This window comes from Heterocephalus glaber, unplaced genomic scaffold (assembly GCF_053883595.1).
Source record: "Heterocephalus glaber isolate CG9 unplaced genomic scaffold, H.glaber_assembly_v1.0 deba00001463, whole genome shotgun sequence".
NCBI classification, from domain to species: Eukaryota; Metazoa; Chordata; class Mammalia; order Rodentia; family Bathyergidae; genus Heterocephalus; species Heterocephalus glaber.
In genome coordinates this window covers 1,673,442-1,700,988 of record NW_028258310.1, presented here as the reverse complement: position 1 = coordinate 1,700,988, position 27,547 = coordinate 1,673,442, and the positions used below count along the sequence as shown (strand labels likewise).

The window sequence follows — 27,547 nt, the reverse complement described above, 5'->3', positions numbered from 1 at the left end:
TACAACAGATACAAACAAAAAATATGCAGAAATAGCAAACAGTACTAAACTATGGTCCAAACGATTTACATAAAAATTATCCCATCCTTCCAATATATATTTTGGACAAATTTGAGGGAAAACATGACTACATATCATACTTCAACTTCTAAGTATTAGAGATACAGCTCTAAAATTACTCCAATGTGCACTGACTAATAATAATTACATGTAATGCTAATCATTGCATTTTTTAAAAAGACAAGTCAAAGCAAAGGAAGAATATCTAGAAAAAAAGAAAAAGGAGAAAAACAAAGGGATGGTGATAAGGCACAAAATAAACTTATTTATAAAGTAGAATGTGTGTATACAAAAGGCTGGAAAATGACATAATAAGCATTTACTAAGGAATCAGTGATCTGCCCAGGATGAACAAGTTCCACATCTGAAAATAACAGGAGCTAAGGGTCACCACTTTATGATGTGAGACTGACAAGGAAAGGTCACAGCCTAGAGCAGTGGTGGTGAACCTAGGGCACGCATCCCACAGTGGGCACACAGAGCCCTCTCTGTTGGCATGCTAGCCAAGTTGAGTTGTTTTTTCTAAACTAAAACCTCAGTTTTCAGGTTTAATTGTAGTGTTGGCACTTTCCAATAAATAAGTCGGTTTAGGGTTGCAGTTGGGCACTTGGTCTATAAAAGGTTTGCCATCATTGGCCTAGAGCTGTGGCTCCTGCCTTGCTACAATAGTTTATCTGCCTTAGCCTATCAGATACATATCACTTGCATGCAAGACATGCTCCTCCAACAAGTGCAAGTGCTCACAAGTTGCTGTATTAGTACTAGCCCAAAGGAAGAATTCCAAAGATATAAAAATCAGCAATGCCCATTCATCCAGTTCCTGCATCCTGGGCCTCTCCACTCTGATTCACATATATTTACTCTCCTTGTTCTAATACCATGCTCATAAGGAACATTTTAATTTTAATTTAGCATTCTACGTAGATCAGCCTATAGAAAGAAAACATTATTTATTCTAATTTGGGCATTTTGGACCTGTAATAGTAACATACTTCACTAAAAATGAGAAACTAACTTTTTGAGAAATATTTACATCTCTGAGTTTAATCAGTTTAGTGAACTGATTCTTGTGATTGATTGCTATGACTCCAACGCTAAGAACAATAGCCATCTTGATAACAGACCCTAACCAGATTTTATATCATAAAGCTAAGGACCAGACCTTGCAACTGAGGTGAATTCATCCAGGCAAATGTCACATATCAGGCAGCCAGTCTCTCTGATGGTGCCAAAATCCTACTGCACATCTCTATTTTCAAGTGAAATCAAACAGCATTTGTTGCAGTGAAACTTGGTAGAGTTTTTCCATTCCATGTCAAAAGTTTTCCATTTTCTGCACTTGCCTCTTCCTCTAATCATCTCTTTTGTACATTAATTTCACATCACTCTACTAACAGAGGTTATACTACCAGGAACAATGTTGACAAAGGCAAGGGGACTGAGAAAACCAAGCCGTGCATGCCAAACCTCAAGAAAACTTGGCTGGTAAGCCACATAGAAAAGTTTTGCCACAACAAAGTGAATCTTATAAGAATAATTCCTAGGTCCAAATTCGTCCAAAAAAGAACTTTCTACCTTATAGCCATCATAATGGGCACATTTAGGACTGCATAAAGGTGCCATGAGAGTTTGCTTTCCCTGCTATCCTACACCCCAAAATCAAGCCTTTCTGAATACCTGAAAGTAAAGCAATAAATAGCCAGTGTTACCATAGTTATGAAATATAAACAGAAAAAAAAGTTCATATACTTCCGAAACCATTTGGAAGTATATTTTCAAACAATGCAATCTTGAATACTAAGAAAACATGTTTCATCCAAAATACTTAAAATTTGTCAAAAAGAGAATCCTGCTTTCTAATTTTTATCTACATAAAAATGCTTCCCTAAATTAAAAACTGTGTCAAAATTCAAAAATTAATTTCTATAATACTGCCAAAGTAAAAGGACTGAGTTTTTATGCCATGGAAAAACATTAATATCCTACACATTATCACACACTCGAAGGGTATATGATATTAGGACCTTAATAAGAAAAAGTAAGACACACATATAATTTTTCCTTCTCAAATAAACTCCAAGTTATTCATAATATCAAAATTTTTTAAAAGTTAATAATTTTAAAAGGAAATAATTTTAAAAATACAAACTTACCAGCTTAATTGCCACATATTCATTTGTGTATAAATTTTTTCCTTGAAAAAGAAGGAAAAGAATGCCACATTAAATATTATGTAAACTGTTCTCTGGGGGAAAAATACACAACACATTTAAATAAAACAAAGGTTTGTGCTTCCAATTATTAAGCAAAAAAAGAAAAACAACAAGAACATATTTACATTTATGTCAATTCAGTGATGTACTTGGTATGTCACCTAGATTCAGAGGTAATACTAATCCATTATGCCACTTATAAAAAAGGAAAGATTCTGGTTTTGTTGAAATATTTCATTTAATTACAAAGTAATCAATAGTCAAATTTATGTTTAATAAAATGTAAAACCAGAACTTCTATATAAAAATGGAAATACAAAATTTTCCGCCAACCACCATGTCATTTTGAAACCTTCATTAGTATATAATATACTCTTTTAAAGGCTCATATTTAATCTAGTAAATATATCAAATATACATTGAAAATAGAATATACTAAAAACACAATGAAACAGGAAAAACGTTATTTGCCATATGTGGTGGCACATATCCATATTCCCAGCTATTCAGGAAGCTGAGGAGGAAGTTGGTGAAATTTGAGGCCAGCCTAGAAAATTTAGTGAGACCCTGTCTCAAAATAAAAAATGGATTAGGGAAGTAGCCTGGTGGTCCCTGGGTTCAATCGCATCCTAAAAAAAAAAAAATACATATATATGTGTGTGTATCAAATAATATATATATAACATTAAACAATTGGTTCTGACAATCTAGTAATCTACTCTGAGGGAAAAAATGATTAGTACTTTACCTTATGACAAAATTAATTCCAAATATTTTTAGGGTTAAATATAAGCTATAAAACAAGAAAACATATTTATTACCCCAACATATGGAGGCCGTTCTGAGCATAAAAAGTAAAGACAATCAAAAGGTTTTACATATTCAATCATACAAAATATTTTAAATTTCTGAATGCTGAAAAAATTCATTATATGCAAAGAGCAGGTAAACAGATTTACTAAATGGAGATTTAGAAGAATTACAGTAATCTTTGGCATTACCTATGTAATACAGAAAATTCCAACTGGTCAAAATCTGTAGCCCAAGGAGAATACCATGGAGATTTTGGAAGCAATTAGTATATGAAGACTTTTATATATAAATTAATGAAATAAAAATAACAGCACAACATATGTTTTCTAAGTTTACAATTTTTTTTCAATTACATGCATTACTTTTGTAATCTAGATTCTATTAAGAGCAACTGGTCCTGGCAACCTTGGCTACTGAAAACAGAACAGGCCATCATTAATTCTCATAAATGTAATTTTTCTGCATAGTACCACAGTTTCCTTTCAAACAGATGCTGATGAATGGCAATAAAACTTGATAAGCAAAATTTCAGCAGCAGTAGACCTTTAGTTAAGTAACAAAAGTGGTTAGTGCTAAGCTCTAGTCAGATACTCACTGAACCTATATAAATATTTTTAAATATTAGTAAATATTGCATATTCTTTTTTTTTTAATTAGTTCAATATTTGATGTGTCTTCATATATATTTTCTGCATGAAAATGTAGGTTTCCTCTGGTAAACTTACAGTAAATAATGATAAAGAACAATCTTGAGGAACTAGTGTCTAAAAAAGAATTCTGGTGTAGAGTTCAAAGATGAAATTTGTAGTTCAAGATATTACCTTCTCACAACTATTTTGTACATGACATACATGTACACAGGAATTTACAAGATGAAAAGGAAGATTAAATACAGATTACACAGAACCAAACTATATGAAATACTTCTAAAAGTACCATTTTTATTGATTTGTATATGGTTCCTTGTCTACCTTTTGTCACAGCACAAAGCACTAAATTCTAAAACCCTCATCACTGTTTTGAACATTGCTTTATTCAACCTTAGGAGTGAGTTATAAATATGAGCAAAGATTAAACAGTAATAAAAAAGCATTTTTGTCATCTAACATACCTGCAGCCTCAGAGTTAGCTTTTAATCTGTATGACACAGACATGAAGAAAGCAAATGCACAAAGTATGTGTTTCTGGGTATTGAGTGAGGGAGAGATGTACATGGAGGGACTCCCATTAATAGATGAAGCCAAGTACAGTGCACCTAGTTAACAGGTGTTTTAATCCAATTTCAAAAAACATTTCCAACACAGCTTTCTGTCATACTTACTATTCTTTTGTTGTTGTTAAATTCTTTTATTGGTACATTTTAAGTACACAACACAACTGCATTTTTCATTGGGAATTGTACCTTTACATAATGCACCTAGGTTAATATTTTTTCCCCATTCCTAACCCCCCTTCACCCCTTCACCCTTCCCTATTTACAAACACTTTATTTCCATTTTTTCCATTTCTCACTTTTCCTTTCCCTTCTTTCCTTTCCCCTGCCCCTCCCACTACCTTACCCCTTTGTACCTTTGCTTCCTATTTTGCCTTATCAATTATTCATTCTAATCATTGGTACATTTTAGGTATACAATGTAACGACTTTCATCATTGGAAATTTGCATCTTTACATAATCTCTCTTGGTTCTTATTTTTCACCCTTGCCCAGACCTCCCTTCAACCCCTCCATTCCTATATACAAAGATTTTGTTCCTATTTTTCCATTTTCTCATATTAATACTATGCCCTTCTATCCTTTCCCATACCACTCCCACTTTCTTCCCCTTTGCCACTTTTCTTCCTATTTCACATTACCTATTATACATTTTAGTCCTTATTTACACTTTGTTTCTCACACCACAGAAACTATTTTGTATTTATACATGTGTATCCTATTTATTTCACTTAAGAGTATCGCCTCAATGCGCATCCATTTAGCTATAAATGTCTCTAATTTCTCGGTTTTTTATGGCTTAGTACTCCATTTGATAAAAAAAAAAAAAACCCACATTTTCTTGATCCAGTCTCCAGTTGATGGGCATTTGGGCTGTTTCCAAGTTTTAGCTATCACAAACTGTGCTGCTATGAACACGGGTGCACATATATCACCATGGTATGATTCTTTAAATTCTTTGGGGAAGATCCCCAGCAGCGGAATAGTAGGGTCAAATGGGACTGTCAGTTCTAGTTCTTTGAGGTATCTCCATACTGATTTCCACAGTGCTTGCACCAGTCTACAATCCCACCAGCAGTGGAGCAGGGTTCCTCTTTCCCCACAGCCCCGCCAGCATTTGTTATTGGTTGATTTCATGATAGCAGCCATTCTTTCTGGAGTAAGGTCCAATCTCAGCGTTGTTTTCATTTGCATCTCTCGAATGACCAGTGATGTTGAACATTTTTTCATGTATTTATTTGCTATTTCTACTTCTTCGTATGAGAAGTGTCTGTTCATTTCAGATACCCATTTGCGGATTGGGTCTTTAAATTTGGGAGGTCTGATCTTTTTAAATTCTTTATAGATTCGAGATAATAGACCTTTGTCTGAGGAAAAGCAGAGATTTCGTTCCACATTGTGGGCTGTCTCTGCACACTGCTGGTGGTTTCTCTTGCTGTGCAGAAGCTTTTTAATAAGAGGAAATCCCACTTGTTGATTGTTTGTGCTAGTTCACAGGCAACTGAGGTTTTGTTCATAAAATTTTTTCCTACACCGATGTCTTCAAGAGTTCTACCTAACTTCTGTTCCAACTGGTTCAGAGTTTCTATTTTAATATTTAGATCTTTAATCCACTTCAATTTTAGTTTAGTGCAAAGTGAGAGATATAGGTCTAGTTTTAATCTTTGGCAAACTGAAACCCAATTTTTCCAGCACCATTTATTAAAGAGGCTATCTTTCCTCCAGTGAGGGTGTTTGGCTCCTTTATCAAAGATGAGATGGCTGAGTGTGTCTCACATTGTTTCTGCATCTTCTAATCTGTTCCACTGGTCCTCAGGTCTATTTCTTTGCCAGTACCATGCTGTTTTTATCACAGTAGCTTTGTAGTAGAGTTGCAGGTTGGGGATTGTGATACCCCCTGCCATGTCTCTGTTACCTAGAATTGCTTTTGATATTCCGGGTCTCTTCTTGTTCCAAATGAATTTTTGGATTGTTTTCTCAAGGTCCATGAAGTATGTTGCTGGGATCTCAATTGGAATTGCACTGAATCTATATAGCAGTTTTGGAAGTATGGCCATTTTCACTATATTAATCCTTCCTACCCAGGAGCAGGGGATGTCTGTCCACTTTCTTCTATCAACTTCAATCTCTCTTTTCAGAGTGCTATAGTTTTTAGAGAAGAGGTCTTTGATTTCTTTCGTTAGGATGATTCCTAGGTATTTCAGTATTTTGGATGCTATTGTGAAAAGAATTATTTGCCCTATTTCTCTCTGTGAGTCTGTCATTGGTGTAGAGGAAAGCTATTGATTTTTGTGTTTTGACCTTGCAACCAGCTACTTGACTGAATTTGGTTATTAAGTCTAGAAGACTTTTGGTGGAGTTCTTGGGGTCTTCTATATAGAGTATCATGTCATCTGCAAATAATGACAATTTGACTTCTTCATTTCCTATTTTTATTCCTTTTATTTCTTTCCCTTGTCTAGTTGCTGTGGCTAATGTTCCCAGAACTATATTGAACAAGAGTGGTGATAGTGGACATCCTTGTCTTGTTCCTGATTTTAGTGTGAAGGATTTCAGTTTTTGACCATTTACTATGATATTGGTTGTTGGTTTTTCATAGATGGCTTTTATCAGTTTGAGGTAGAGACCATCTATTTCAATTTTTTGTAGGATTTTTATAATAAATGCATGTTGGATTCTGTCAAATGCTTTTTCTGCGCCTATGGAGATAATCATATGGTTTTTGTCCTTGGCTCTATTGATATAGTGTATTACATTGATTGATTTGCATATGTTGAACCATCCCTGCATCCCTGGGATGAATCCCACTCGATCAGGGTGTATGATCTTCTTGATGATCTTCTGCATTCTATTAGCCAGTATCTTATTAAGGATTTTTGCATCTATGTTCATTAGTGAGATTGGCCTAGAGTTCTCCTTTTCAGTTGGGTCTTTCTCTGCTTTGGGGATCAAGGTGATGCTTGCTTCCAGGACTGAATATGGGAGTATTATTTCCCTTTCAATTTCATTGAAGAGTTTAAACAGTAGTGGCAGTAGTTTCTCTCTAAATGTCTTGTAGAATTCAGCAGTGAAGCCATCAGAGCCCGGGCTTTTCTTAGTTGGTAAGTTTTTAATTACGTTTTCAATTCCATTGGTTGATATTGGGTTGTTTAGAATTTTTAGGTCTTCTTCTTTCAACTTTGGTGATTCATATGTATCTAGGAATCTATCCATTTCTTCTGTGTTGTCCATCTTATTGGTATATAGGTTCTGAAAGTAGGTATTAATGATCCTCTGGATTTCTGCTGGGTCTGTTGTCATTTCACCCTTTTCATTCCTAATTGCATGCAGGGATTTGGGTCTTTTCTTTACTTCTGATAAGGTTGGCTAAGGATTTGTCAATTTTGTTAATTCTTTCGAAGAACCAACTCTTGGCTTCATTGATTTTTTTTGTATCATTCTCTTAGTCTCCATTGCATTGATTTCTCCTCTGATCTTTATAATTTCCTCCCTTGTATGAGTTCTGGGGTGGTCCTGCTCTTCTTTTTCTAGAAGCTTGAGATTCAGCATCAGGTTGTTTAATTGGGCTCATTCTGTTTTCCTAATATGCGTATTCACTGCTATGAATTTCCCTCATAAGACTGCTTTCAGTGTGTCCCATAGATTCTGATATGTTGTATTGTCATTGTCATTTAACTGAAGGAACTGTCTGATTTCTTCTTTAACTTCCTCTGTGACCCATTGGTTATTCAGAAGTGTGTTGTTCAATTTCTACCTGTTTATGAAATTTTTTGAGCTATGGCTCTCCAATTTCATTGCACTATGGCCTGATAATATACAGGGGATAAGTTCAATTCCTTTGCACTTACTTAAACATATTCTATGTGTGAATATGTGGTCTATTTTGGAGAATGACCCATGTGCAGCTGAGAAGAATGTGTATTCTGATTTTGTGGGGTGGAAGACTCTGTAAACATCTATTAAGTTCATTGTTCAAGAGTTTGATTGAGTTCTAGTATTTCATTACTTATTTTTTGTCTAGTTGATCTATCTATTTGTGACAGTGGGGTGTTGAGGTCCCCCACTACAATTGTATTAGTGCATATATGACTTTGCATGTCCATTAGTATTTGTTTTATATAGTTGGGCACACTAGTGTTTGGTGCATAGATATTTATGATTGTCGTCTCTTCTTCTTGGATTCTTCCGTTTACAAGGATGTAGTGTCCTTCTTCATCTCTCTTGATCAGTGTTGGTTTGAAATCTACCTGATCTGCAAAGAGGATAGCTACTCCTGCTTTTTTCCGGGTTCCTGTCACATAGAGTATTGTTTTCCACCCTTTAACTTTCAGTCTATGAATTTCCTTTTGAATTCAGTGTGTTTCTTGTATGCAGCATATTGTTGGATTTTGCTTCTTGACCTATTCTGCCAGTCTGTTTCTTTTGATTGGCAAATTGAGACCATTAACATTGATGGTTATAACTGAAACATATTGACTTCTCATCGCCATGACTTTTCTTTTCGTTGGGTTCTCCCCTTTTACATTTAATTTCTTGTCATACCAGATGGGTTCATTCTGGTTTGCTTCCTGGAGTTGTGATCCTCAATTTCTGTTCCTAGAATATTGTGTAATATTCTTTTGGAGTGCTGGTTTGGTATTCACAAAGTTCCTAAGGTGCTCTTTGTCATGAAAGTATCTTATTTTTCCATCAATTTTGAAAGATAGATTTGCAGGATACATCAACCTGGGTTGGAGGCTGTTTTCTTTTAGGGCTTGGAATAGGTCACTCCAAGCTCTTCTTGCCTTGGTGGTTTGTGTTGAGAAGTCTGCTGTGATTCTGATGGGCTTTCCTTTGTATGTGATTTATTTCTTTTCTCACACTGTTTGTAGAACTTTGTTTTCCTGTTGAGTTTCTGGAATCTTAACAATTATATGCCTATGTGTAGATTTTTTTTGATCAAAGCTATTTGGAGTCCTGTATGCCTCACTTATCTGTATGTCAAGTTCTTTTCCCCTCCTTGGGAAGTTTTCTGCCATTACTTCTGTGAAGAGTTTTTTTTATGTCATCTGCACTCTCTTCTGTTTCTTCATTGACTCCAATCAGTCTTATGTTATTCTTCTTTGCATTGTCTAGCAGCTGCTGGATTGATCTCATGTTCCTTTATAATTTTGAAGCAATTTTTCTTTTCCTGTTCATTAATTGCTATCTTATCTTCTATATCTGAAATTCTGTCCTCACACTGGCTCATTCTGCTGTGTAGACTTTCAATGGAGTTTTTCATCTCCTGGAAATCTATTTGCATCTGTTTTATGGATTCCATTTGTTTCCTATGTTGGAATTCCATCATGTTCCTCAGCTCCTCTCTAGATTTATTAATCATGTCTTGCACTAGGAGCACAATTTCTCCTGTTATCTGAGAAATTATTTCTGATTTCATTTTTTCCAGATCCCCTTTTGTTGCCAGTTCAGTGTGTCCAGGTGGTTGAGTATCAGTGTTTCATCTCATTTCCCTTTGGGGTTGCTGTAGGTGATCTGGAAGTCTGGTTTTGAGACTTATTTACATGTTTTCTCATTTCAACTGGGGTGGGGGCTGTTGGCGCCTACACAGATTACCTCCTCTGAGCTGGGAGAGGTGGGACAGGGGCCGAGAGCAGCGGTAGGGATGGTGGCCCGGAAGCCCCTTCCTCTGGGCCAGGAGTGGGGGGACAGAAGGCAGCCCAAAAGCCCTTTCCTCTGGGCTGGGAGCAGCGGGATGGATGGTGGCTGGGAAGCTCCTTCCTCTGGACCAGAAGCAGTGGGACAGCAGCTCAGAAGCCCCTACCTCTGGGCCAGAAGCGGCAGGAGGGATGGTGGCCGGGAAGCCCCTTCCTCTGGACCAGGAGCAATGGGACAGCAGCTCAGAAGCCCCTACCTCTGGGCCAGAAGTGGCAGGAGGGATGGTGGCTGGGAAGCCCCTTCCTCTGGGCCAGGAGTGGCAGGAGGGATGATGGCCTGGAAACCCCTTCCTCTGGGCTGGGAGCGGTGGGACAGAAGGCGGTCTAAAAGGCCTTTCTTCTCTGCTATACTGAATTTTAAAAGACAGTTTTGCCAATATCTCGGCATTGGTGTAATTATTGAATAAAATTACGTTCTTCAGAAACTAAATGCTTACAGGAGGTACTACTAGTTATCCTCCAGCATCCATTCTCTTCTTCCATAATAATAAAATGCCCAAGCTGCCCATCAAGAGACTGAACAGTACTTCCCAGTCTCTCACTCAGCTTAGCTTGCCTCTGTATACAGCTAAGTTCTATGTAGATATGAGGTAAATCACATCCCACTTTCAAGAATGAATGTGTGCATTTTTGGCTCCTGTTCTTCCTTTTGCTAGCTGGCTCTCTATCTGGAAGAGAACAAGAACTACAGCAATCACCATGAAGAGGGACTCTGAAGTCACACATTAAGGATGCAGAGGTTTCCTGCCAGCTTTGTTTTTCCTTTGGTCTGTTATGTGAAAGAAAATAAACTATTTAGTCACTGTATTTTAGAATTTTTTTTAATACCATCATAATCTATTTCTTATTGTCTTTTTAAAAAACATTTATAATATGCTTCAGTTAGAAACAGTAAAAAGCAAGCAATAAACATAAAAATGATGAATCGGTCCAAATCTGCAAATGTATTTGATATATATTATAAATCTTATAGAATTTTCAACAAGCATTAGAGAGTTATGTACTATATAGGAATAATAAAAAGAAAAAGCAGAAATAAGAGAAGTTATAAAAACTCCTGTGGGAAAACTTCGATAGGTCAAAAGTTACAATATCAGTTATTTCAGAAGGGTAATTCATAATGCAATATATAACACATTTGTTCTGTTTTTGTATGTGATAGTCAACTGTAGATACAAGAAAACACAGGAGAGCCCAAGTAAACAAAGTTTATTATATTCATAAATCTTAAAAGGAGTCACACTGTATGTCACACAGGGTCAGAAGCTTAGGGTAGGTGGCAAAGACAAGAGAAAAGAACAGCTTAGGCCAAGGCCTTTACCAGAGTTCCCAGCAAAAAAAGGCAAGGCAAGGCAGGGCAAACAATTTAGGACTGGTTAGTCTCTGTGACTGCAGGGGCCTTTAACTTATAAAGGTCTCCAGTTGCATAGTAACTGGCCCTGGAATGATAAGAAAAGGAATATTGCCTCTCTGGTGTATGGGCCAGATAGAGAAGGTACAACTCTGGTGGACTGGTTAATTTGCACATCAAAGGCATGCTCCCACCTGAGTCTTTCCCTAGTAGTAAGTGGCTAATGCCAGGAGAAGCAGTCTCTCTCCAGCCAGAAAGGCTAGGATGTCCAAACATCATATTATTAAAATAAAGTTATAACTCTAGAGTTTGGCTAGCTCTGTTTGGTCTCATTCAACATATATTAAAAACAGGCCTGGCGGTTTCCACTGATCATCTAAGCTAGGTATACATCTATCTAACATGTAGAATCCAAGCCCTACTCCCAACACATAAAAATAAAATGAAACCACAAATATAAAATATATTTTTAAATAAAATATAGAAAAAAATACATAATACTTAATATAATTTTAAACTTTTAAATATGTGCCAATTATTTTAGTATTGTAATCATGTTTTTAAAACTAATTATCTGTAAGAGCAGTTTCCAAAAGTAGATAACAATATTGTCTCTTCAGGCATTTGGGAATGGAGGGATATTTTAAGTCATGTGTAGGATTTCAACTCCTATTTGGTGCCCAAGAGATTTGAAGTTTTTAGTGCCCTAGTGTGGTAAGACACACTAACCAAAAAAAAATTGTACAGTCTAAACTCCCAATAGCCTCGTTGAAAATCACTTACCTAGAATATGCATGCCATATAGTCTTTCTTACTTGATACTAAACTCAGAAAAAATTCAATACCAGGAATCAAATGTTCAAGATGTGGTTTTAAAGAAAGCACTTTAAGAATCTGAACCAATTTTTAAAATTAGAATTTGTTTATCCAGGTATACAAAGAATAATACTTATAACTCTCTAAGCAGAGAAACCATCTGGGGACTTGAAAAAGAATAGTAAAATGGCCCTCTATAGTCTACAGACAAAAATCAAAATGATTAATATGATCTGCACATATATTTAAGTATATGTACTTGTATAAAAATACAAATCTACACAACATATATAAACAGTTGATATATTTAAATAAACTTACATAAATATCACACATGTAAGAGGTGTAACTGAAAAACTACAGTGAATTTAAGTTTTATTACAGTAAAAGATATACTGACAGTGATCTCAAAATATTCTCTCTCTCTTTGAACACACTTATCCCATTTTTCTTATCACTTTAAGAAGCAGTTTTGGAAGCTCTCTTTTGTAAGTATCATTAATTGCATTGTGGCTGAATCAATTCAAAACATTAACTTTTCATTTTGACTTCTGGAAAAGAGGCAGAAGTCACACAGTGCCAGATTCAGTGAAAAGGTGGATGATACATTGTAATATTTTTTACTACCCTGACTTTCCTCTGTATTTTTTACTGAAATAAACTTCTTTAAATACACACTCCATTAGTATCATATTTATTGATTATATTGTATACACTGTATTTACAATAAAGATCCATAAATTAGACTAGATAAATAAGTATATTAAGAGTGATTATTTTCCTATTCTTGCTTATTTACAGATTATAAAAGAAAAGGGTTTCTTACTGTTTTTTCAATATGTACGGCAATATAGTTTCAGTATATGGTAAAGAGAGTCATGTTTTCCTGGTTAAAATGATTTGTGTGAACACACATATACATATATACACACATACACACTGTGTATATATGAGTAGTTATCTTGAAATAAATTATGAAATGAATTTTGAATAAAAATAGCCAATGTATATGGAGATACAATGCTTGTCTTTTTACCTTATCACCTAATACTCACAATAACCGCCACTACAAAGTTGAAGAACTGGAGGGCTTGAATGGTCAAATGGCTTATGCGTTCCATTATAGCAGGGACCATTTTCCTATTTTGCCCCTGTATAGTGGTACCTTGGTACTTGTTAATTGGTTCTGGGAGGTGTGACAATTACCAAATTGTTTGGGCTAGAAAGACTTAGCAAGTCATGAGGCAATCGACAATAAGAAGTTCTAGCTCACCTATGGAGTATCTGAACAAAATTTTCACATCGGTTGAGTACCAAATTTGATGAGTCTCAAAGCAGCTGAACACCAAGGTATGGCTGTACACAGTATTATCAGTGTTAAGTACTGGATGGACATTGCTCAAAGTGAAACAAGTAAATAATCTGGTTTCTCTTAACTACAAAGGCAAAAACAATTTAAGAATTTCAAAGTATCTGATTCAATATCCTTCAAAAAATGAAAAGTAAAAGGGCCAGGGATTTAGCTTAGCAGCACTATGCCTGCCTTGCAAGCACAAGGTCCTGAGTTTGATGGGGTGGGGGGAATCACTGTATCAAAAAATAAAATGTAAAGAATTCATCTTTTCAAATATTTGAGTCTTCACTAAATGCAAAAGTTTGCCAGCCATATCATGTTTTAGGTATTTATAAAGTATGTCACTGCCTTTTATTAACGTGCTTAATTCAAAAATTAAACATGCATTAACAACACAAAAGCAACAAGATGAAAGAAACACTGAAATTAGGGTGTTTTACAAGACTATAAATATAATCATGTAGTTGAGTGAACACTTAGATTTCTTTCCAGCAGCAGGGTTGGATCTAAGGAGAATTGTAAAGTCAAATTTTCTTTTACTTCTGAAGTCCTTACCCTTAGTGGTCAATTGACCAGAGCTGCAATATACCTCCATAATGACTCCTACATAACCATGACATCCTCCTTGTTTCTCTTCAATGGAGACAGCTACATCTCTTTTGTACTGGGAATTAAAAGACTTAGATTTTGATCCTGAGTCTGTCATTAAATTGGTGTGTGACAAGTACCTTTCTCAGAGTTTCTACTTCCTTACATGTATGTTTCTCAAAATTGCCTAAGAATAGCAACTTAATTCAAAATTCTGAATTTCTTGTTAAAAATTTACATTCCTGAGTCCCACCACAGAAATACTGGAAGTGAAGAAGAAGAAATTACAACATAAATTTTCATTAATTTTATGTAGTTTCAATATATTAACTTGACATTAAACCATTATGCGGTACTCAAGTGATTAGTTACTAATTTTTGAAATATGAAAAAGGAACATAAATACTGTCCCCAAAGAAGATATGCAAAGGCCTTGTTGGCAGCTATTGTAGCCTGCTACGTCTTTTTAAATTGCTTTTTTGCTTTCTTATATTTTCAAGAAATAAGAATGGGTTCATTCCTATACATATATATATATATAGAAATATATAAGGAAAGTAGAGAATTCCTTACAAGTGAAGATGTAAATGTACAATAAATTTCCAACATCTGTATTCTTTAAAATTACCATAACAAACAACTAAACAGTTAAATCTTTTTCATTAGACGGTATCTTCCACTTTAAAAATGTTTACCAAATAATGGAATAAAGTAGTCTTACCTAAACGCAATTCTCCAAAATTGCCACATCCAATTTTTTTTCCAACTCTGAAGTTAGGTCCAACCATTAAAACTCCTGATGACGAAGACCCAGTTCCTCGAGTGTTGTGCCCTGACCGACCACTAGGTCGTGCCATTCTATCATCTGATTTGTCCTTGTCTTTCTTTTTATTATCCATATCAAGTTTGCGGTACTCCACTTTGAATTCTTTAATCAAGACAAGCACACTGAAACAGGGTATTGTGAGAATAGGTACATCACTAGGTAACTGTACCAGTTGAGTAATGTTAACATTCAAATTGCAGTAGGTAGTCAATTAACTGGAGCGTGTTCATCCCATTCGTAAAATTTTTCTGTTTTCTTTTCAACAAAACATGTCTTCAAAATTATCTTCTCCGTGATGTGAGCTGATACTGAGAGGTAGCTAGGACATCAAGAAAAGAAAATTAGTTAACTAAAGGAACTTTAAAATATGTTTGGGAAATTTGGTAACATAACAAAAACTTAGGTAATAAATATTTGCTATTTATTGATGCCCACTGAAACGAAATCAACCATTACTCTTTATTTCTACAATTTATTACCAAAGAGATCACAGAAACAAAATAGAATGAATCAGAGCTTCAGTTACTTTTTAAAAATAAAAAAGCAAAAAGGTTCTGAGTGTTTCATAAAACAATATACATTCAACTAGACCTTCCAATTTAAAATGTGACTTTGAGACCTGAGGAAAAAAAAAAAAAAACATAAATTAAGTTCCACCTTCACCCAACCTCAATGCCCAGGAACAATTTCCTGTCTAACAAACAAAAGGTGAAGTTCAGGCAGCACAGTGATCACAGATTAGTTTGGGGGTGCTGAAGTGAGTGGAATTTATGGAACATGATACCAAAAGTGAAGGAGTTTCACAGTGGGTGGGGGGAACGAGGGAAAGTAGAATAGAAGGCTAGGCTACACGTGTGCACGGAAATATTTTGAAATTCCTAGAAGACAATGACTACAAACAGGGTTAAATGAACAATGAAGATACTGGAGGCTGCACAATAACGTCCAGTACAGGTAAAGAAACCCCATTCCTAAGCATTCAGCTGCGACACTGTAAGTCTTAAAGACTATACACTACAATAAGGACTACTGTAAGCTGGCCTAGGTATTATAAAGCCTAACACCCAAGCCTGCATAGGGTTAAACATAGCTCTAAGTAAATTAACTCTTATCATTAAAAAACAACAAGAACTTAACATTCTCAAATTAACAAAAACACAAACTCTCAACACTGAATTTACAAAATCCACCATACAATCTAAAATTACCAAACACGCAAATAAGCAATAAACATAACTCACAGCCAGGAAACAAAATCCCAAATGATCCTGATATTGGAATTTTAAAACACATCTTTAAAACTATACTGTAATAGCTGAGAGTACAATCAAGAACTAAAGAAAAATAGGGCAAAAATAAATGTATATATTTGAAGAAATATTATCTGAAAATGTGCTAAATTTAGTGGGAAAAAACACCTACAAATTTTACTCAGCAATCCTGTAAGAAGCAAATATAAAGAAAACAAAACTTACATCATAATCAAATTGCTAAAAAATAAAATAAAATAAATCTCAAAAAGAAGAAAGAAAAACTACACATGAAATATTGGGGAAGTTAAATTCTTTTCAGAAGCAATGGAGATCCTCAAGAAAACGGAAGGGATGTTTTCAAAGAAAGGAGAAGACAAAGACATTTAACCCAGAGTAATACATACAATAATGTTATTCTTTAAAAAAATAGTGAGGGGCTGGGAGTGTAGCTCAGTGGTAGAGCACTTGCCTAGCATACATGAGCCCCTAGGTTCAATACCTAGCTCAGCCAACATGAAAAAAATCACAGTGAAACAAAGCCATTCAAAGATGAAGGATAGCTGAGAATTGGTCACCTGAAGACTACATAATAAGAAATACTTTTTAAACGGTCCATTAAGAAGAAGTAAATCAGGATACTAGAAAGAAGTATGAAACTTCAAGAACAGGATATAGGCAACAGGTAACAAATATTTATTTCTTTTAAAAATAAATTATTAAAGAAAAAAATAATTTTAGTGTTACAAATAATATGTGCAAGTAAAATATACAGCACAAACAGTGGGAAGTTGTAAATGGAATTACATTATTTTAAGATTTCTTCTAGATTTTAAGAGTCCTCACCAAAAATGTTAAAGAGTATGTAAAGTAATTCATATGATCATTAGCCCAACTTAGAATTGAGCTAATTCATAGAATTTACATTCTATGAAGTATAAATATTTCGGAACACCATGTTGTACAAAATATATAATTTTTAGCAATTAAAATAATTAAAACATACACAAATTTTGAAATATTCATATAGTGAAGAGCAGTTCACATTAACATAATTCCATATTTATTATAAATAGTAATAAAATAACAATGCACTGAAAATAAATCAAATAGATCAAACACTGAAAATAAATCACAATAGAATAATTAAAAAGCCACAATACGAAATAAAATGGAATATTAAACATTATTTGGTTAAAATAAAAGATACATGAGACAAAACAAACACCAAGATGATACACCTAAAACATACAATAAAATGAACCAAATTTTCCTCAAAAAAAGGCAAAAGTTGTCAGATTATATAAAAAGCAAACAAGAACAAACTATAGGCTATTAAATACAAATTTTAAATAGAAAGACAGACTGAAAGAGAATAGAAAAATAAAACTACCCAAGTAAGAAAGCATATGATACTATACAAGGGGTGATCAAAGAATATAATAAATGTTTAAATTAAAAAACTTACTATAGTAAAAGGCACACTGCCAAAGGGATAAGTTTGTTGAAAGCAAAAAGTATTCTGAGTATTTTGAAATGGCAGTATGGTTTTTACTACAATAAATTTTTCAATTTAAACATTCACCAAATCTTTTATTACACCTTGTGACAATTTCCATCCAACAGAAATACTACAGTGCATCCTCGTCTGCCTTATTTGCCAGATCTGCAACCAAGCCATGGCTGGCTCTTCCCCAAAGTCAAAATGACCATGAAAGGTAAACAGTTTGAATAGCTTCAGGTTATCAATGCAGCCATGATACCACAACTAAAGATATTTATGAAAGAGGACTTCCAGAATTGCCTCTGAAAAGGGCAAGAACAATGGAATAAGTATGCTCAAAGAAACAAGCACTTTGAGAGGGGATATTAATGGCAATGTTTTTTACTATAATAAAATTATTTAATTTAAACTTTAAGTATATATTTCAATCACACCTCATATTATCAAAATGATACCAAATTTTAAAATCCCCAAACTCATAAAAGTCCAGTTCATAATAACAAAAAATATCAACTCAACAGGGAGACACAAAAATCATTAGGTATCTATGAGAAAAATGAAGCAAAAACTAATAAAACTAGAGGGAAAGAAGACAATAGTTAAAATATTTAATATTCTTTTATTAATGGATAAAATTAGACAAAATTATAAGTATGTAAAGGGTAGACTTAAATAATACCATCAACTACCTTGAAGTAATTGACATTTACAAAATATAACATCTAAAGCTACAGAATAAAATTTCCTTCCAATGTTCACAAAGAAAAATCATGCTACATTATAATTTATGTCTCAACTAAAATTAAGAGTATATCAGATCAAGACAAAATTAAATTAGAATTCAATAACTATAATATCTAGAAAATTTCTAAGTATTTCTAAGAATTTATGAATTTCAAAGAAATCACCAGGGATACTGTAAACAACTGTAACAGAATACTAATGAAATACATATAGTATAATACATTTTGTAAATTGCAACCAAAGCAAAACTTAGAGGAAAATAAAGGTTTAAATGTTTACATTAGAAAGGATGAAGTTTTTTTTTTTTTTTTTTTTAGTGACAACATTAACATTTATTTGAAAAGGGCATCATGAAGGCTTATTGGGAAATTGCTACTAACAGTTCTAAAGAATGATCTTGCTAGGAGTCCTTCCTAAGCTCCCCCACTCTTTCCCTCCTTCCCTAAAATAAAACTAATTTGATGCAACAAATTTAAAATACAGAAAACTGCCACAGGCACTAATTGTGCACTCACATACAAATGTCAGACGTTATATACAGGTTATTGCCAACTACAGACTACGTTACACACATGCACACACACTCAGCCAGGCCACAAAGGTCTAGATGGACACAGACACATCACCATGTATGTGCTGCAGCATATGTGGTATGTGGACCCACAAGCCTGCACTTCATGTGCCAGAATTGAGTCAAGGAAGAGCAAAAGAGGAAGGTGGTCATGAAGACCTGGTCAGCCGGGCAGGTGTTGCAGGAGAGCTCAGAAACTGCCTTCTGCCAGAGCCCTGGGCCTGCCCCTGTGGCTCCTCACCATGTCCCAGCAGCCCAGCTCCAGGACAGGGCCTCCATGACCCTCCTCCTGCAGTCTTCTGACTTAAGCCTGATTTGGGATAAAGGGTCACAGTAACCAGATTTCTAGGGCTAACTGGATGAACCTGCCTGCCAGGGCCAAGGTCACAGGAGGCAGGTGTGGCCTGCCCTCCTATGACGACCTCTATCTGCCTTTAAACACAACTCTGCCCCACAGCTCTGGTCCTGCCCTTCTCAACGGGCCCCTAAGCCAGCTGGCTGCCATTTTCTGGTCGTAAGGAAGAACTGGGAAAAACAGCTTCATTTCTCAACAGCACTTCTTGTAGCCTGGTTGGGAGGCCTGGGGACAATGGAATGACAACTGAAAGGCAACATGACCAGCGGCCCCCAGACCAGAGGTTTGCTGTTTAAAGAAACCTAAAGGCTGTTCTGTCGCCTACCCTGGTTGAAACGTGTCCTGCGGCCCTGGAACAGCCAGGGCAAAAGCAGCACATACATGACACGATGCCATGCTTCTTTGAGCACACACATTGGCCCCAGGCCCCTTCTCCCTGCTCATCTACTTGTATATGGGTAGTGGGGGAGGCTGGACAGGACTGCATGGAGGACTTTTCTACATAGGCTCCACCCTTGGTGAGGAGGCTGTTTGAGAGCCAAGAAACCACTTATCCTACTCATCAGAGAGGAAACTGGGAACAGGCCAGGCACTGAGACCCCAGTGCAAGGAAAGCAGATGGCACTCCGGGACTACAGGGATGCTCTCTGCTTCTCATGCACTTTTACGTCCCAAGCAAATTCACAGAACTTCCAACTCTCAAATACATTCATGCCTATTAAGTTCTATCAGCAGGATGCTGACCGCCTTGCCCTTGGCCACAAAGCTGGAGTCCCTGGTGGCTTTTGGAGGCAGCTGGTCTCAATGGGCTAGCTGGCTCCTCTTGACTCAGGCTCACAGCAGAGAAGGGCAGAAAAATGGGGCACGAGTCAGGGCCTGGAAGGCAGGCTGCAGGGACACGAGGCTGGGGACGGGCACCAAGCTCCTTCCCCTAAGCCCACCCAACTCTGGTCTGCCTCTCCCTGGCCTCATGATGGGGTGACAGGCATGACTGTGTTCACCATTTCATTCTGTCCAAGGTGACTCACATTAAACTTCCTGATTCCGAGGCATGGGTGACCAGCATCAGAGTCCACTCCACGTCAGCAGGCAACCTAAGAGTCTACTGCGTGAAAATTTAAGCTGAAGTGGAGATGAGAAAGTGCAAGACATGAACCAAGGAGGCAGAACCAGCGCCTCTCCAACCCCAGTTACCAGGGGCTCAACGCTCAGTAACAGCAGCAAAACAGTGGACAAACAGAGGGCCGGCAAGAGCAGAAGAGACTCCCAAGACTCAAGTGGGGAGGCGAGGACTGATCAGGAGGACAGCAGCACTGTCTCCAGCTCTCACTGCTACTCCCTTCCAAGGGGAGTTTTCCTTGGTTCCTCCTCGGACCAAGGAAGTCTCCAGCTGGTTGCCTCCTCTGGAGACGTCAGATGTGCCCCAAGACACAGCCTCAGTGGAAGCCCTTTAACCAGCACCCCAAGTGGAGCTCCCCCTCCTCTCTAGAGAGAACCCCACAATTCCCCACCCCGGGCTGACAAAAAAGAGAAGACGAAGGGCAGGGATGAGATGCTCTTTGCCCCCAAGGGGCAGGTGGCTGGGTCCTCCTCAGGGAAGGCGGGATGGAGGTGGGAGGGCTGTGAAGTTCCAGAGGGGCCTGGAGGCTCGGCCTTTGCTTAGATGAAGCTTTTAATTAGTGATCTAGGTTTTCTTTTTACAAGGTAGAAAGAAAATAAAACATAACTTAAAGTACCTTAAGAGAACTATTAGTAGTAGTCCACAGACTTATAGAAAAATATAGTCTTAATGAGTGAAAGCACAGGAATTCTCAATAAATGAAAACTACCAAACCTTACAAAAACAAAACAAAAAAGGAGATCTTAACACAAAAAGGATCCTATGTGAAATGAAATACTTCACTGGATACAATCAACAGCAGATTGGATAAAGAAGAAAGTATCAATAATCCTGAAAGGAGATCCAAAGACAGACAGTAAAATCAATTAAATGGAAAACAGATCATTAAACAGAAAATAAAGCCAAAAATTGATTCCTTGAAAAAAGGTGAATACAAGTGGTAACTCCTAACAAAAAATGATCAGGAATAAAGAGAATACACAAATTATCAAATGACAAGAATGAAAGACATATCCAAATGATGCTAAAAATTTTATTGCAAGACACTAAATATAACCTAAACAAAACAAATCAAGATGAAACAAAATATCAACAAGTCTGAGTAAAGTTTCTTACTTGGTTTCACTTGGTAAATTTTATCAAGGAAAAAATACTGTTCTTAGAAAAACTCAGTAACACAGGAGTAATCAATCTATGAAGTCAGCACAACTGTAATATAACATTCTGATAAAACATTCAAGTAAACAAATTTAGACCCCTATTTCTCATGAACATAGATACACAAATTCTTCACAAAATATAATTAAAAAGTTAAATAATAATTAGTTGAATATTAGAAATGTAAGACTGATTTGAAATCAATTTACCAAATTAACCTAAAAAAAAACTCCATATGATCATTTCAACAGACAAGAAGTTGCATTTGACAAAATTCAATCCACTAATGACTAAAACCTGTCATTAATCCAGAAAAATAATATAACTTCTTTAATCTAACAAAGAGACCCTACAAAATATCTACAATAAATGACATTCTAAATGGTGAAACAATGAACTCCTTTTCCCTTGAGACTGGAGGGGGAAAAACCACAAGAATGTTTGCTCTCAGATTTTGTACTCAACATTGTATGGAAAAATAACTAGCCAGTGCAATAAGGCCAGAAAAACATCCAAAAGGCATGAAAAACAGAGAAGAAAAGGTACACCTCTTGTTACTCAGTTATCATGATTGTGCATGCTAAAAACTTTATCAAACCTTTAGAAAAAATTATGTTACTAGAAAAATAAATGAATCTACTAGGTATAATTCAGGTCAATACACAATAATCAATTTCTATGTATTTAGCCACAAACACATGAAAGATAACCTGGGGGAGGCATTCAAAATAGCATTAAAAATAATTTTAAAATTAACAAATATTTGCAAAACTGTGCATACTGAAAACACAAAATATTGCTGTGAGAAATTTAACAGAAACAAAAAAATGGTAAAAAATGAGTTGGAAAACTCCCCATCTTTAAGATGTCCATTCTTTCCAAACTGATCTATAGAACCAACACAATCTGAAACAATATGCTAGTAGGCTTCTTTTAAATGATAAGCTGGTCCTAAAACTGATATGGAAATGTAAAATCTAGAATAAAGAAACAATCTCAGAAAATATATACTACTTAACTTCAAGATTTAGTACAGAAATATGATAAAACAACAGGTAACTGCCATAAAAATAGGCAAATATGTAGAGAAATGAAACAACAGAGTCCAGAGATAGATTCACACACAGAGTCAATTGCTTCTTCATAAGATATCAAGTCAATTCAATAGTGACAAGAAAAGGTTTTTAACACATGCATCAGAATAACCACGTATCTGTGTGAGAGAAAAGTGAATCAAAATTTTACTATCATTTCAAGAATGAATTATTTGAAATGGATTATAGATCTACACACAAATATTAGAACTATAAAAAAGAGCAGCTGGTTCAACATATATAAATCAATAAAAGAAATACACTATATTCACAGAGTCAAGGACAAAAACAACATGATCATCTCAATAGATGCAGGAAAAAAGCAGCCAAAAATGCAAAATGATAAAAACCCTGCAGAAAATTGGAATAGAAGGTCTCTAACTCAATCTAATAAAAGGCATCTATGAAAAACCAACAGCCAATATCATACTAAATGGTCAAAAAATAAAATCTTTCACATTAAAATCAGGAACAAGACAAGGATGTCCAAAATCACCATTCCTGTTCAATATAGTTCTGGAAACATTAGCCACGGCAATTACACAAGAGAAAGAAATAAAAGGAATAAAGGTAGGAAAGGAAGAAGTTAAACTGTCATTATTTGCTGATGACATGATACTCTACATAGAAGACCCCAAAAAACTCTGCTAAAAGACTTCTAGACTTAATTCAGTAGAGTAGCTGGATACAAGGTCAACACTCAAAATCAATAGCCTTGTTGTACACAAATAACAGACTCACTGAGAGAGAAACTGGGGAAGTAATTCCTTTCACAGTAGCATCCAAAAAATTGAAATATCTAGGAATAAATCTAATGAAGTAAAAGACCTCTACCTTGAAAACTACAGCACTCTGAAAAAAAGAGATCAAAGAGGGTATCAGAAAATGGAAAGACATCCCTTGTTCCTGGGTAGGAAGGACCAATATAGTGAAAATGGCCATACTTCCAAAACTGCTATATAGATTCACTGCAATCCCGATTGAAATCCCAACAGTATTATTTCACGGAACTAAAGAGAACAATCCAAAAATTCATTTAGAACCAGAAGAGGCCTAGAATAGCAAATGCAATTCTAGGCCACAAAGACATGACAGGGGGTATCACAATCCCCAACTTGAAACTATACTACAAAGCCACTGTGATAAAAACAGCATGGTACTGGCAAAGAAACACACCTGAGGATCAGTGGAATAGATTAGAAGATGCAGAAACAATTCCAGGCATACTCAGCCACCTCATCTTTGATGAAGGAGCCAACCACCCTCACTGGAGCTTCTTTAATAAATGGTGCTGGAAAAATTGGATTTCAACCTGCGAAAGATTAAAACGAGACTCATCTTTTACCATACACTAAACTAAAATCTAAGTGGATCAAAGATCTAAATATTAAAACAGAAACACTAAACTTTCCGGCAAGATAGGTTAGATACAACTCTTGAAGACACTGGCAAAGGAAAAGACTTTATAAACAAAACCTCAGTAGCACAGGAATTAGCACAAAGAATCAACAACGGGGATCTCATCTTATTAAAAAGCTTCTGCACTGCAAGAGAAACCATCAACAGAACTAAGAAGCAACCTACAATGTGGGAAAAAAATTTTTATCAGCTGGTCCTCAGACAAAGGACTTCTATCTTGAATATATAAAGAACTGAAAAAAATCAGAACCCCCCAAATTTAAAGACCCAATTCAAAAATGGGCATCTGAAATGAACAGACTTTTCTCAAAGAAGTACAAGCAGCAAATAAACGTATGAAAAAATATTCAATATCACTGGTCATTTAAGAGATGCAGATGAAAACACTGAGATTCCTCCTCACTCTAGAAAGAATGGCTGCTATCAAGAAATCAACCAACAACAAATGCTGGCGGAGGTGTGGAGAGAAAGCAACCCTTCTCCATTGTTGGTGGGAGTGCAGACTGGTGCAACCACTGTGGAAATCAATAAGGACATACCTCAAAAAATTAGGATTAGAGGTCCCATTTGACCCAGCTATTCCCCTGCTAGGTATCTTCCCAAAAGAATTAAAAGAATCATACCACAGCGATATATGTACACCCGTTTTTATAGCGGCACAGTTTGTAATAGCTAAAACTTGGAAACAGCACAACTGCCCTTCAACTGGAGACTGGATAAAGAAGATGTGGTTTTTTTTATAAAATGGAGTACTACTTAGCCATAAAGAATTATAAACTAGAGACATTTATAGCTAAATGGATGCACATTGAGCCCATACTCTTAAGTGAAATAAATAGGACAACAGGACACACGTGTAAATACCAAATAGTTTCTCTGGTGTGAGAAGCTGAAAGTGTAAATAAGGATCAAAATGTATAACTGATAATGTGAAATAGGAAGAAGAGGTCTAAAGGGAAAAGGGAAGTAGGAAGGGCAGGAGAAAGGAAAGAAGGGAAAGGAAAAAATATGAAAAAAGGAAAAAATGGAAACAAAGTCTTTGTAAATAGGGAGGGGTGGAGAGGCTGAAGGGAAGGCAGGGGAATGGGGAAAAAATAAGAACCAAGATTTATCATGTGAAGGTACAAATTCCCAAGGATAAATGTCATTATTATAATCGTATTACATACCTAAAAATGTACCAATAAACAATGAAAAAAAAAGAACAGCTTTATGATCTTAAAGCAGAATTTCTTAGAAAACAGAAAAATCACTAATCATAAAGAAAAATATATAGAATTTAACCAAAATTAAAAACTCTTGTTCAGGAAATATAGCTAAGAAAATAAATACAAACACCACAGAATGAGAAATTATTTGACATATTTATGTGTAGAAATATATTACAACTAAATAAGACAACTCCATTTTTGATATGCTAAAGATGTGAACAGGCACTTTCCACAAAGAACACACAAAAAACAGCCAATAAGCATATGAAGTAGGGTTTAATATCATTACTTAATGAAATACAAATTAAAATCATAATGAAATATCATTTCACACCCATTAAAATGGCTAACAATTAAAAGTTGACAATATCAAGATTGACAAGGATGAAGAACAATTAGCACTCTCATTAACTGCTGATGGAAGCATAAAATGGTATGACTTTGGAACAAAGTTTGACAATTTCTTATAAAAATAAAATATATCTCTATCCATGATCTATAAATGCTACTCTTAGGTATCTACTCAAGGGATTAAAACTATGCTTGCAAAAATATTTTTGTATATCAATGTTTATAGCAGCCTTATTCACAATATCTAAAACTTAAATACAACTGAAGAGTCCATTAACAAGAAAACAGAAAATCAAATTGGTATATTCATAAAATAGAACACTATTCAGTCAGCATTAAGAAGGAATTAATTGTTGACACACAGAAAAGTATGATGAATATGTCTGAGTGAAGAAATCAGGAACAAAGGAGTACATATTGTATGATTCAAAGTTATATGAAGTTCTAGAATTAGCAAAACTCTAAGCTGTGGTGATAGAAATCGGTTCCATGGTTAAATAAACCAGTGGGATGTTTGACTGGAAAGTGGCACAAAAGAACTTTCGGGGTAAGGTCATGTTCTATACCTTAACTGGGAGAGGATTATATGGGAGTATATACATTTTTCAGAATGTATAAACTATATTTAAAATTTATGCATTGTATTATATATCAACTATATCTCAAAACATGATTTTTAAAAATAATATGCACTCACAAAATCAAACACTATATTGTGGTAGTGCCCCTCCGGATGTGCTGGGGTAGGAACCTTGTACAATGTAATATCAGCCTCTGTGCACCCATGTGTAGTTCTGATGTAACTCTGTAACATAAATCATATCCAACCAGACTGTAGAATGTTAATGTATACCCAACTAGATTGTAAAATGTTAGTGTATGCCCATATAAGGGAGACAAAAATACAAAAATTCTATAAAAGGGTACAGCTATGCCATGTTTGGCACTCAGCCTTTGAATACTAATCCTCTGAGTCAGTACTGACACAAATAAAAAGGCCCTGGTGTCCTGTCTTTCTATATGAAAATCCAGCATTTCTGGGGGATCATGGCCAGGATTCGGAGACAGTGTATTTCCACCTCCTTTGTCTCTAGGACCTCTCCAGTGCCAATGGACCATTTGATCCAGGGGAGGTTGGCCCCTCCACGGGTTAGAGCCACAAAAGAACCCAGAAGCCCAGGAACCATTTCAGGGAGCGCCACCCACCAGATTTGATAAGACCAAGGTTTGATTTGGTAGTCTCGCCTTTAATGGGCAGAAGGGGTCTGATCACCTCCCAGAGTTTCCTGAGTAGGTTTCATTGAAACTAAAGCTGCAATTCTCAGGAACTGGGCAGCAGACTGGAGTACCAGAGTTGCCCAAGTAATTTCACAGAAACTGCAGCCCCAAAGCACTGGGTGCTGGATGCTGGGTTGAAGCCATCGTGTGTTTTTGTGTGAGCGAGACAGACAGCAGGAAGGTTCTGACTAGCAAAGGGCCAAACGACTGTTGAGTCCCAAACTGTTCCACAGTGATCCTCATATGGCTAAGGGTGACAGTAGACCCCTAGGAGCTCCGCTGAATGCTAAGAGGCACCTGAAACATCTCTGCAAGGAGAGTGCCAGAGACTGACAAAACGAGTGTGAGATCCTTCCTTCCAATTAAAACCCTTTCCCTTCCCTCCTTTCTCTATTGTATGTGAAAGTTGTGGGGGGGGGGAATGGATGGAAAGAGAAAAGAGGGTAAATCGACGCCCCTAGAGTGTAGGTTAAAGAATTTTGAAAAGGGATATTCATGTGACTATGGGGTAAAGCTGATTCCCAGAAAGCTCTGGACCTTCTGTGAAATTGATTGCCCATCA

General features: G+C 35.9%; 1 protein-coding gene across 18 annotated transcripts in view; it reads right to left on the bottom strand.

Annotated features, from left to right (window-relative positions):
• Nucleotides 1–27,547, bottom strand: part of Csnk1g3 (casein kinase 1 gamma 3) — a 112,594-nt gene that overhangs the window by 55,961 nt on the left and 29,086 nt on the right. For 17 of the 18 annotated variants that reach the window (XM_004854471.4, XM_004854477.4, XM_013075746.3 and 14 more), the window contains 2 exons: nt 14,826–15,249; nt 2,214–2,254 (listed from right to left, as the gene is read on the bottom strand). In XM_004854471.4, coding sequence (XP_004854528.1) covers nt 2,214–2,254; nt 14,826–15,003 — 219 coding nt within the window. In that variant the 5' untranslated portion in view covers nt 15,004–15,249. Of the gene's footprint in view, nt 1–2,213; nt 2,255–14,825; nt 15,250–27,547 lie in introns of those variants that run through there. The other variant, XM_087180526.1, reaches the window with a different exon arrangement.